The sequence below is a fragment of the Capricornis sumatraensis genome, chromosome 8, assembly GCF_032405125.1.
Source record: "Capricornis sumatraensis isolate serow.1 chromosome 8, serow.2, whole genome shotgun sequence".
Classification (NCBI taxonomy): Eukaryota; Metazoa; Chordata; class Mammalia; order Artiodactyla; family Bovidae; genus Capricornis; species Capricornis sumatraensis.
In genome coordinates, this window is record NC_091076.1 from 71,915,068 (window position 1) to 71,927,492 (window position 12,425).

At 39.3% G+C, this 12,425-nt stretch overlaps 1 protein-coding gene across 1 annotated transcript in view; it reads left to right on the forward strand.

Moving 5' to 3' along the window:
* CPD (carboxypeptidase D) overlaps window positions 1-12,425 on the forward strand; it is a 71,449-nt gene that overhangs the window by 28,421 nt on the left and 30,603 nt on the right. The window contains exons 3-7 of the mRNA XM_068975994.1: window positions 4,150-4,292; window positions 5,202-5,371; window positions 6,521-6,870; window positions 7,789-7,980; window positions 10,135-10,302. Of these exons, the coding sequence (XP_068832095.1) occupies window positions 4,150-4,292; window positions 5,202-5,371; window positions 6,521-6,870; window positions 7,789-7,980; window positions 10,135-10,302 (1,023 nt within the window). The remainder of the gene's footprint in view (window positions 1-4,149; window positions 4,293-5,201; window positions 5,372-6,520; window positions 6,871-7,788; window positions 7,981-10,134; window positions 10,303-12,425) is intronic.

The window sequence follows — 12,425 nt, forward strand, 5'->3', positions numbered from 1 at the left end:
AACTGCCTGGGTCATACAGCAAATTCCCACTGCCTTTCTATTTTACATATGGCAGTATATGTGTTTCCGTGCTGCTCTGTCCATTTTTCCCAGCCTCTCCTTCCTCGCCCCCACACCATGTCTCCCCGTCTGTGCTCCATGTCTGCATCTCCACCGCTGCCCTGCCAGTAGGTTCATTGGCACCATTTTTCTGGATTCCATATATATGTATTAGTTTATGATATTTGTTTTTCTCTTTATAACTTTCTTCACTCTGTATAATAGGCTCTAGATTAATCTACATCATTAGAACTGACTCAGATGTGTTCCTTTTCATGGCTGAGTACTATTCCATTGTATATATACAATTTTAAAAGTTTAAAAATAATGTTCCATTGTATATAATACTGTTGATTCCCTCTAGTGTATTTTTCATTTTATTTATTGTATTCTTCAGCCCTAATTGGTCTTTTTTTTATATTTTCTAACTCTTTGTTGAAGTTTTCACCATGTTCATCCATTCTTCAGTGAACATCTTTATGATCATTACCTTTAACTCTTTGTCAGGTAGATTACTTACCTCCGTTTCCTTTAGGTCTTCTTCTGAGGTTTTGTCTTAGTCTTTCATGTGGAGCACATTCATCTGTTTCCTCATTTTCCCTGATTTTCTGTGTTGATTTCTTTGTATAAAGTAAGTCTGTATGTCTCCCAATCTTGGAGAAGTCCTATGGGCTCAGCAGCATGTTCCCTTCTGGCTACCCAAACCAGACACTTCACGGGTGTTCCCTATGTGGGCTGCTTGTTCCTTTCAGTGTGGCAGGGCCAACTGCTTGGGCACACTGGTGGTGATGCTCAGCATTGTTTGACCACTGGTGGGTGAGGCAGGCCTCCAGCTCTAACAGACTCCAGGGAAGATTCCAAAATGGTGCCCATCTCAGCATGATAGAATAAAATCACAAAAATAGCTACTGCTAGCATCTCAGTCCCCTAGAGGAGTTCCAGCTGCCTCCTTCCTCTCCAGGAGGCTCTCTAAGATCAGCAGGTGTGACTGATTCAGATGCCTTTCAAACTGTTTCCTCTGTACTGGGACTTGGAGCGAGTGTATTTTTGCATGCACCCTTAGGAGCAGAGTCTTGACTTCCTACAGCTCTTTGATGCTCCTGTACATAAGCCCCACTGGTTTTCAAGCCAGACTCTTTGGAGGTTTGTCTTCCTAATGCGGGACCCTGGGCTGGGGATCCTGGTGTTGGTATTGGACTCCTTGCTCCCCAGGGATGACTGCCACAATGCTGATAGTCTTCCTGCTAGTGAGTCATTACTCCAGGGGTGTGGGTCCTCGCTAGAGCATCTCTGCCTCTTCCCTACACATTTTATCATGGTTCCTTCTTTATATCTTTAGTTGCGGAAAATCTTTTCTGCTCTTCTTCAGGTTGTTTTCCAAGATAGTTGTTCTGTAAGTTGTTTTGCTTATGTGAGGTTGAGAGCTAAGGATCTTTCTACTCTACCTTAAAAAAAATTTTTTTTTTAATTTATTTGACTGCATCAGGTCTTAGTTGGTGGGATCTTTGTTATGTCATGTGAGATATTTCATTGTGGTGCACAGAGTCTCTAGTTAAGATATGTGGGCTTCAGTAGTTGTGGCACTCAGGTTTAGTTGCTCTGCGGCCTGTGGGATCTTAGTTCCCCAACCAGGGATTGAACTCTTGTCCCCTGCATTGCAAGGTGAATTCTTAACCACTGGATCACCAGGGAAGTCCCTCTACTCTACTGTTTTGATTCAGACTCTTATTGTCACCTTTGTGGTACAGAACAGTACAGTTAGAATAGTTGGCCCTTAATATCAGTAACCTCATATATGCAGATGACACCACCCTATGGCAGAAAGTGAAGGGGAACTAAAAAGTCTCTTGATGAAAGTGAAAGAGGAGAGTGAAAAAGTTGGCTTCAAGCTCAACATTCAGAAAACGAAGATCATGGCATCTGGTCCCATCACTTCATGGCAAATAGATGGGGAAACAGTGGAAACAGTGTCAGACTTTATTTTTGGGGGCTCCAAAATCACTGCAGATGGTGACTGCAGCCATGAAATTAAAAGACGCTTACACCTTGGAAGAAAAGTTATGACCAACCTAGAAAGCACATTCAAAAGCAGAGACATTACTTTGCCAACAAAGGTCCGTCTAGTCAAGGCTATGGTTTTTCCAGTGATCATGTATGCATGTGAGAGTTGGACTGTGAAGAAAGCTGAGCACCGAAGAACTGATGCTTTTGAACTGTGGTGTTGGAGAAGACTCTTGAGAGTCCCTTGGACTGCAAGGAGATCCAACCAGTCCATTCTAAAGGAGATCAGCCCTGGGTGTTCTTTGGAAGGAATGATGCTAAAGCTGAAACTCCAATACTTTGGCCACCTCATGCGAAGAGTTGACTCATTGGAAAAGACCCTGATGCTGGGAGGGATAGGGGGCAGGAGGAGAAGGGGACGACAGAGGATGAGATGGCTGGATGTCATCACGTGAGTCTGAGTGAACTCTGGGAGTTGGTGATGGACAGGGAGGCCTGGCATGCTGCAATTCATGGGGTTGCCAAGAGTTGGACATGACTGAGTGACTGAACTGAACTGAACTGAACTGAATAATGTTTTGACATGAATGACCTTCATAACTTGAGGATCGCTTGAGTATCTTTCATGTTCATTCTGTCAGAAATCTTAACCTCTCTGTGCCTTACTTCTCACATCTGTAAAATAGGTGAAATAGCAATACCTGCATCATAAAGTTGTTGTAAAAACTAAATGTTAATATGAGTAAAGGTCATAGAACAGAGCTGGGCTGCAGAGAAGAACCAGTTCTGACTCCTTGTTGAACTGTTTCTTTGACTTGCTTTTTGTTGCTTTTGTTATTATAATCATACATACTGACCTGCCTCAAAGGACCCTGTCCCTCTTTCTGACTGTTAAACTAAAGTGCCAGGCTTCCCAGTGGTTAAGAATCCCAAAGCAAAGGACTCTGGTTTGATCCCTGATCCAGGAAGATCCCACATGCCCTGGAGCAGCTAAGCCTGTGCACCACTATTGAGCCAGCACTCACTCTAGAGCCCATGAACCACAACTACTGAGCCCACATTCCATAACTACTGAAGTCCAAGTGCCTATAGCCCGTGCTCCACAACAAGAGAAGCCACTGCAATGAAAAGCCTGGGCACTGCAACAAAGAGTAGCCCCTGCCTACTGCAACTAGCAAAGGCACATGCGCAGCAATGAAGATCCACCACAGCCAAAAAATAAAAATAAATAAATGAATAAAAATCTCAAACTTAAAAAAAACCCAAAAAACCTAAAGTGGCTTTGTTCAATTCTGACCCTGTCAGATAATCTGACCCTGTCCACAGAAGTTAACATAACCCTTTCACTGGCTTCCCTGGTGGCTCAGAGGTTAAAGCGTCTGCCTGGAATGCGGGAGACCGGGGTTCGATCCCTGGGTCAGGAAGATCCCCTGGAGAAGGAAATGGCAACCCACTCCAGTACTCTTGCCTGGAGAATCCCATGGAGGGAGGAGCCTGGTAGGAGCATGGGCTCGCAAAGAACTCGACTGAGCGAGTTCACTTTCACTGGCTGGCCCATTCCTAGAGATACTTTGCAAGACTGATGGCCCTTTTTAAAAACTTTACTTCCTCTCTGCCTGTCCCTCTTTATTGTGCCTTTTGACTTTAGTTCCTCACCGCTTCTCTGGTTCTGTAAGAGAACCTGGCATCCAGACCCCAGCAAGATGGTTATTTTGAGACATTAGTCTGCCATCTTTTCAAATAAAGTTGTATTCCTTGCCTCAACTTTGCCTGCCATGTGGCAAAGGGAGCGGAGGGAGCTTGGACTCAGTAACACTGGCATATAGTAAACATTCAAATATAGAGCTGTTATCATTATTACTGTTATTATTGACTGTTACATTTATGCTCTCTATAACTTTACCTGTCAGTCAGATACAGTTCCTTTATATATATATTCCTTTCCACTGTGTATTCCTTTTACCTTCCTTGTTAGTCTCCTCTGTAACTCAAGAGCCTTCTCTGATTCCAAACAGCTTAATGAAAGAGAGTTTATATAAGCAGAGATGGCTTTGGTCTTTTTGAGAGTAGAGTCCTGAGAATAAACTTACTTTTTCTTCCATGTTTCAGGTGGTATGCAAGATTATAATTATGTATGGGCCGATTGTTTTGAGATCACGTTAGAACTATCCTGTTGCAAGTACCCACCTGCTTCACAGCTTCGACAAGAATGGGAGAACAATCGTGAGTCTCTGATCACATTAATTGAAAAGGTAAAAGCAGCTATATGGGAGGGTGGGTATGGAAATAATTGATTAAATAGGGGGGAAATTTGTGTATATGAAAAAGTCTATGCTAGATACCCTTTGTCTTTTTTTATTATTTAAGATGATAGATAATCTTTAGAAAGTATTAGAATCTATCAGAACATACTCTAAGCCTCCATTACCCTTCCCCTGAGCTCTTTTCCTCTGGAGAGCTTCCTTTGTCTATCTTACAACACTTCTACACGAAATACTTAGCAAATAAATAAATAATTAGCAAAAGTTGTATCACCAGATTCTTACACCACCATGTGATCGTATTTGCTAGAGAACCTTTACCACCACATGAACCACAACATAAGTTTAACTTACATATCAGGCAGGCTAATATACTATTGCATATATCAGAAATTGAGGCCTCCCAGGTGGTGCTAAAGAACCCACCTGCCAATGCAGGAGACCTAAGAGACACAGGTTCCATCCCTGGGTTGGGAAGATCCTGGAGGAAAGCATGGAAACCCGCTCTAGTAATCTTGCCTAGAGAATCCCATGGACAGAGGAGCCTGATGTGATACAGTGCATAGGTTTCCAAAGAGTCAGACACGACTTAAGCGACTTAGCATGCCCACATGCATCCCAGATGTTATCAATTGTATCTCGTTGAGAAAAGCAGAAGTCTAGCTTTGAGAAGAGGAAATTTCAAAAGTACTTTACCAGCCTAGGTTTCAGATGACTTAAGTTTCAGGATTTAATCTTTTTGGTCTGTATTTTAACTTGGAGGGATTGAAAAATGTTTCCGAGGACTAGAGGAATAACTTTACTTTTGAGAAATTCTAGCATCAATGCAGAGAGGCTATTCTCTCTTGCCTTCCAAATTGACTCTCTCTGAGCAGTCTATGTTGATTCTTGTTTTTCTAGGTCCACATTGGCATTAAAGGATTTGTTACAGATTCAGTAACAGGAGCTGGCTTAGAGAATGCAACTATCTCAGTGTCTGGTATTAATCATAATATCACAACAGGAAGATTTGGTGATTTCCACAGATTACTTGTTCCTGGAACTTATAACATTACAGCAGTTTTAACTGGGTACGAATTTTATCTTTCAATTTGTTAAGATGGTGTATCACATTGATTGGTTTGTGTGTATTGAAGAATCCTTGCATCCCTGGGATAAACTCCACTTGATCATGGTGTATGATCCTTTTAATGTATTGGTGGATTCTCTTTGCTACAATTTTGTTGAGGATTTTTGCATCGATGTTCATCAGTGATATTGGCCTGTAATTTTTGTGTGTGTGTGATATCTTTTTCTGCTTTTGGTATCAGGGTGATGGTTGTAAAATGAGTGTGGGAGTGTTCCTCCCTGTGCAATTTTTGGAAGAGTTTGACCAGGATGGATGTTAGCTCTTCTCTAAGCATAACTAGATAAGAATTTAAACTAGACTCTTAAAATGTCAAGCTTCTGTGTATATCTAGACAGAAATACATTTGGGGAGATCTTACTATATCGGCTTTTGTTTTTCCTTGTTTTCTGATTTTTTCCCCCTTTTGTAATGAGAAAATACTACAGTAGAGTCTTTTGTCACATTAACTGTACAACTGGATATAAAGCATAGTTGTAAAATTGGGAGGAAGGACTTTTAAAAGCTCAAGGCTAATTGAAAACCAGCGTAGAAAAAACTCAGGACTCTACAAAAGACACTTTGAAGAGCTGTCTTACCATCAGGTTTCTAATACACAAAATGAGTGGTTACCTACGCCCTCTGGAAGCCTTTCTATAAGCTCATTTTGCTAAGGATTTACCTGTAGCAAATAAATTACCTTCAATTTTGAACTTTCCTATTTGGTAAAGTAGTTGGAATGTCAGTTTGATAAGGTGCTATGGAGAATTGGATCATTTATCCCTACTTTGAGTATTGTAGGAATGGTTACAAATGGATCAACAACCTCCATTTTTTATTGTATTCTCTTCTTTGAATATAACTTTTTATAAGCATTCTAATGTGTGGAACCTGAAAGGATGGTAAGAGAAATAGTCCTTTAAAGACTTAATCTGAGATTCTTTGTGAAATAATATCCTAAAAGTCTTGAATTTGCACATTTCTCTTTATTTGATTTTATTTTTGAGAGACAGTGCAAGAGTATGAAAAGGCTGTTGTGCTTTTATAATGTTAAAGCATTGTCTGTTTCAGTTTAACTTCAAGCCCATCTACTTTTTTGAATTTTTCTTTTCAGATATATGCCACTGACTGTTAATAGTATCATAGTGAAAGAAGGACCAGCCACAAAGGTGAATTTTCCCCTACGACCGACTGTGGCTTCAGTAATCCCTGACACAACTGAGGCTGTAGTAACACCTAGCACAGTTGCTACACTTAATAGTCCTCTTGGAACACAGTCTACCCACCAGCCAATTCAACCACAGGACTTTCACCACCACCATTTCCCTGACATGGAAATCTTCTTGAGAAGGTTTGCCAATGAATATCCTAACATCACCCGACTGTATTCATTGGGAAAATCAGTAGAGTCAAGAGAACTTTATGTAATGGAGATATCTGATAACCCAGGTGTCCATGAACCAGGTAATTGGTGTAGTTTCACACATAATTTCAGTACTGCTTCTCAGAGCTGTGGGCTGTATTTCTTTGCTTCATCTAGAAAGGTCACCTGTAGTATTTATAACCGGACTAAAGAAAATGGAACCAATATTCTACTAGAAAAAAAAAAGCATTTGATAATCCATATTATGCAGCATGGGCTTCCCTCATGGCTCAGATGGTAAAGAATCTGCCTGCAATGTGGGAAACCGAGACCTGGGTTCGATCCCTGAATTGGGAAGATCACTTAGAGAAGGGAATGGCTACCCAGTCCAGTATTCTTGCCTGGAGAATTCCATGGACAGAGGAGCCTGGCAGGCTATAGTCCATGGGGTCACAGAGAGTCGGACACAACTGAGCGACTTATGTATTATGCAGCATATTTAGCATACTACACACACAGATTAGATTATTCCTGCTAATAGTATTTTTATTTTTGTAGCATATGATGTATGTATGTATATCTATATGCTGTTTAGTCGCTAAGTCGTGTCTGACTCTTGCGACCCCATGGACTGCAGCCTACCAGGCTCCTCTGTCTGTGGGATTTCCCAAACAAGAATCCTAGAGTGGGTTGCCATTTCCTTCTCCAGGAGATCTTTCTGACCCAGGAATCAAACCTGTGTCTCCTGCATTGGCAGGCAGATTCTTTATCACTGAGCCACCAGAGAAGCCCTTATATATATATATACATATTCATATATATATATATAATATATGTTTACTTTGAGCTTGCTACCTGACATGTAGTAGTAACAACGCTGCTTTATAAGATGCTTTTTCCTGTTTTCTTTTGTCAAAATACAGCTTACATTTTTGGTTCAAGGTCTTTGTGTATTGGGTGAAAAGTGAGTGAGTCTAGGATGAATGAAGAAGAAGTCTTCCATGTAATTCTGTTTTCAGGTGAACCAGAATTTAAGTACATTGGAAATATGCATGGAAATGAAGTGGTTGGAAGAGAACTGCTGTTGAATCTCATCGAATACCTTTGTAAGAACTTTGGTACAGATCCTGAAGTAACAGATTTGGTTCTTAACACTAGAATTCACCTTATGCCATCCATGAATCCTGATGGGTATGAAAAGGCCCAGGAAGGTAAAGAATAGTTGTCTATTAATGCTTAATCATTTTGATTGTCATTCAGTTCAATTCAGTTCAGTTCAGTTGCTAAGTCATGCCTGACTCTGCGACCCTGTGGACTGTAACATGCCAGGCTTTCCTGTCCTTCACCATCTCCTAGAGTTTGCTCACTCATGTCCATTGTTTATCACATGGCATAATTATTTGAGCATAGAAAATAATTTGAACTGGTTGTTTCCCTAAAATTTCTTCCTGTTTTATTCTTATAATTTATCACTGATCTTAGCTTTTGTATTCTTTTAAGATAGGCTAGTTTATTCACCAATTATGCCATCAAGTTTATATTTAATGAAGTCTCCACTTTGGTAATGGTTCTTATTTACTAAAATAATGTAAGATTTTAATAAATTGCTCCATTTTAACATTAATTTTTGTTAAATTATTTTGTTGGGAACCTTATCTAATAAGTGAAAACTCAAAGCAAAGTTTTTTTTGACTCCCAGTTGTATTCTGCATGTATATGTAGTCTAAACCTGCTAAGTTACTGATTTCCCATTCCTCTGTCTTCCCTGGGCTAGCCTGTCTCTGCTGGGGCATCACAGTAAGGGCAAGGAGAGCAATTTTATTACACGGGCCGCCTTATGCAGAACACTGCAGAGTGAGAATCTGCCTTTTCTTAACCTGTGGTTCCTTCCAGACAGTGATACCAGTGAATAGAATAGATCCCACAATATGAATATGCAGCCACATGGTTTGTTACTGTCACTGATTGAACACTGAGAGACTGGATTAGTGAATGACTAGGTTAATCCTTATATATGTGTATTATTTAGATTCTTTTCTTTAGGACCTCATTCTTTGTCAGCCTCCCAAATCCCTTCCACATTCCTCCCTTGAGATCTTTCTGAAAGATGGAACTCATACTTACTGCTAGTGATCCCTCTAGTAGGCTTTCTTCACTCACTTGCATTCATTTTCTTATCCCTTAGTAAAATGGAATAAGGTCAAGTTGAACTCTTTCTCTTCCATCAGGTTAAACTTCCAACTGTGTTCCTGACTAACTTTACCTTTTAATAGTGATCACTAATATAAGTGTACTGCAACTTTTTTCTTTTCATTTGGTCTGTTGTTTTTTTTTTTTAACTTTGTTTAGTGACCTATATATCAGTACAATAAAATCCCCTATCAGTCCTGCCCACTTAATACTGTGATCACATTGTTGTATGTGGATTATTGACAATTGAGCAATATTTTCATATAATTTGTATGATTGGGCTTTTTCCCCCCTCAAAGTACGATGAAAGGCAGAAATGAAAGGATAATGGTTTTACCTTCCTATTCAAAAGATCTGGAAGAGATACATTTTTTTTTAAACATAAAAACAGTGTGTTTTAATCATGTTACCTAACCGAACTTGGGTCCACTCACCTGCCGCACAGCAAAGCCAGTTTACTGACGCTAGGTTGCCATGAAGTAAAGTACAGGACTTACTTGCAGACATCAAGCAAGGATTATGGGTAGCTTATGCTCAACAGACCCAAACTCCTCTATGGCTTTCAGGGAAGGGTTTTTAAAGGCAACATTTGGGGTGACGGTGCATGGTGCATGACTTTCTTCAGGTTAGTGGTGATGTAACAGGATGATGTTTCAGGAATCTTAATTCTATCAGCTGGCTCAGTTGAAGGTTGACCAGTTGGTTTCAACCAGTCTGGGGTCCACATGCTTATGCTCAGCAGAGTCATCTTCCCCTACTAAGTAGGGGCCTTGGTTCCTGCTGAACAACTCAAGGAAATGTGTCAGATTATATGTATCCTGGAGGAGGAACTGGGACAGTTTTATCCTGAACTGTTGTCATTACTTTTTTTGCTTAACTTCTTTTCCTTTGTTTCTGAATTTCCTCACTTCCCTAATTAGTCATTGCTTGTGGATCTCAGAGAAGACCTCAGAAATGAAAGTCTTTTTTCTGCAAACAAGAATCATGGCATGCAGAGGAGCTTTTGTACCTGGGAAGGACTCACAGGGTCCTGCTAAGTTTCAGTTGTAGTGTGATTGATCATAGTGAAGCCTGATGTGTTCACACTTAGCTTTGAGTTAAGATAGCTGAAGTCATTTGTGCTGGATTAAAATGTAAGTGAAATATAGCTTACATTTGAATCTTTTATCATACAGGAGATCTAGTAAGTGTAATCGGCAGAAACAACAGCAACAACTTTGACCTGAACCGGAATTTCCCAGACCAGTTCTTTCAGATCACAGAGCCCACCCAACCAGAAACTATTGCTGTAATGAGCTGGATGAAGACCTATCCATTTGTGCTATCAGCAAACCTGCATGGAGGTAACAGCAGTTTGATATTCCACTAATTAATTCTTGTTGAGAGCATTTGAAAATCCTGGTGGAATTTTATGTGTTGATTGTCTTAGGCTCTATTAAAGTGGGCATCCTGTTATTGCTTTTATGGCAGACAACAACAAAGGTCTTTTCTCATTACATCTTACGCCAGTTTCCTGGCTGTTTTCCCCTGCCGCCCCCTCCCCTGTCCCCATACTCCTCTGTACTCCCTCTTTCCGTCACCCCCGCCCCTTTCCTCTTTCTGGCTCTCACTCTCTCCCTGCTTCCCTTTTCCTCCTTCTCCCTTCCTCCATTTCTCTCTCACCTAGTTCTTCAAGTGGTTTATGTTTATCCCTCAAACATGTTTTGTATTTATCTCTTTTCCTGGGAATTTGGTAACATGTTCTTTGTCATTCATAAAAATTAAACCCCAACAGATCCCAATGTTTAGTTCTACTTCTCCCTAAAGTTTAATAAGCCCTTTTATGTAGGTTTAGATTTTGACATTCTCTTGTCTTTCATCTGCTGTGTATTTGTCTGCAACACAGGGACCTCACTGTTATGTAGTACCTGAGTTTATACACTTCCATATAATTCAGCTGGAATTTATCAGTTGGATAGGATGAGAGGTCAAGATTAAAAATCATTACAGTGTCCAACTATGGTTGTGTAAATAAGTGTCAATACCCAAGAGACCCGAAAACTTATGTCTACATGTAAACTTGTATGTGGATGTTCATAATAGCAGTACTCATAATCACCAAAATATAAATAACCCAAATGTTGACTTATTGACGATTAAATGAAATATGCTATACAATTGAATATTATTTGGCAGTGAAAAGGAATAAAGTACTGATGCATGCTACAACATAAATGAGCCTTGAAAACATGCTAAGTGATAGAATTCAATCATAAGAAACCATATATTATATGATTACATTTTAATGAAATACTCAGAAATAGGCAAACCCATAGAGACAGAAAATAGATTAGAGGTGGGAGAGAAGGGGTCACTGCTAATGGGTGTGGATTTTGTTTTTGTTTTTTTTAAGTAATGAAATGGTCTATAACTAGATAGTAGGGGTGGTTGTACAACCCTGTGAATATATGGAACAACATTGAATTTTATACTTTACATGGATGGATTGTACAGTTTGTGAATTATATCTCAGTAAATTAAAAAAAAAAGAATGAAAGTATTAACACCAGGGGCAATTGGTAAGAAATTTACTGTCAATATTTGTTAGACTATACAAGAAAATACCAGTTGAGATTTGATGGTGTATAGATTAACTTGACTTTTTAGAAATGACAATATATGTTTAAGGATATTTGTATTTAAGAAGTAAATCAAGATTCCCCCAAAATGGCTTTGAAAGTTTGCCAATAGTAGGATAAAAGTCTTTTATAACTGGTTGCTACTGCTAAGTTGCTAAGTCACTTCAGTCGTGTTCAACTCTGTGCGACCCCATAGATGGCAGCCCACCAGGCTCCCCTGTCCCTGGGATTCTCCAGGCAAGAACACTGGAGTGGGTTGCCATTTCCTGGTAATCATGGACAATTCTCAAAGACCCAAATAGGAATTATGAAGTTACAACCTGGTTAGCAATTTTTTTTTTTGCTTTTTTCTTACTTTATTGATTGTATACCATGTGTGACAGAAAATATTTTTTGTTTTGAGCTTTTAAAAATATTCTCAGAATACATCATGTCATGTTTTGTTTTTTTTTTCAAGTGTCATGTTGACTAAATCTGAAAACATAATTCTAGTTACATTCCAGTGAGAATAATTTACATATATACACATGTGGTATCAAGACCTTGGGATGGTAGGGATACATCTTTAATCATGTAGATACGTTTCTTTCCATGACATATTTCATTTTCTCATCTTTAAAATCTTTAAATGAGTTTTGAAATCCTGGCAAATAATTTAACAGAGGAATTCTTTGCTGCCAACTTAACAATTTAGAAGGATTTTGAAAGAATTTAGAGAAAAGTAAGATTTCCTTTTGTAAATTTTATGTTAATTTTTATTTGGATGAAATTCATATCACATTAACCGTGTTAAAGTAAATAATTCAGTGACATTTAGTGCATTCACAATGTTGTGCCATAACCACCTC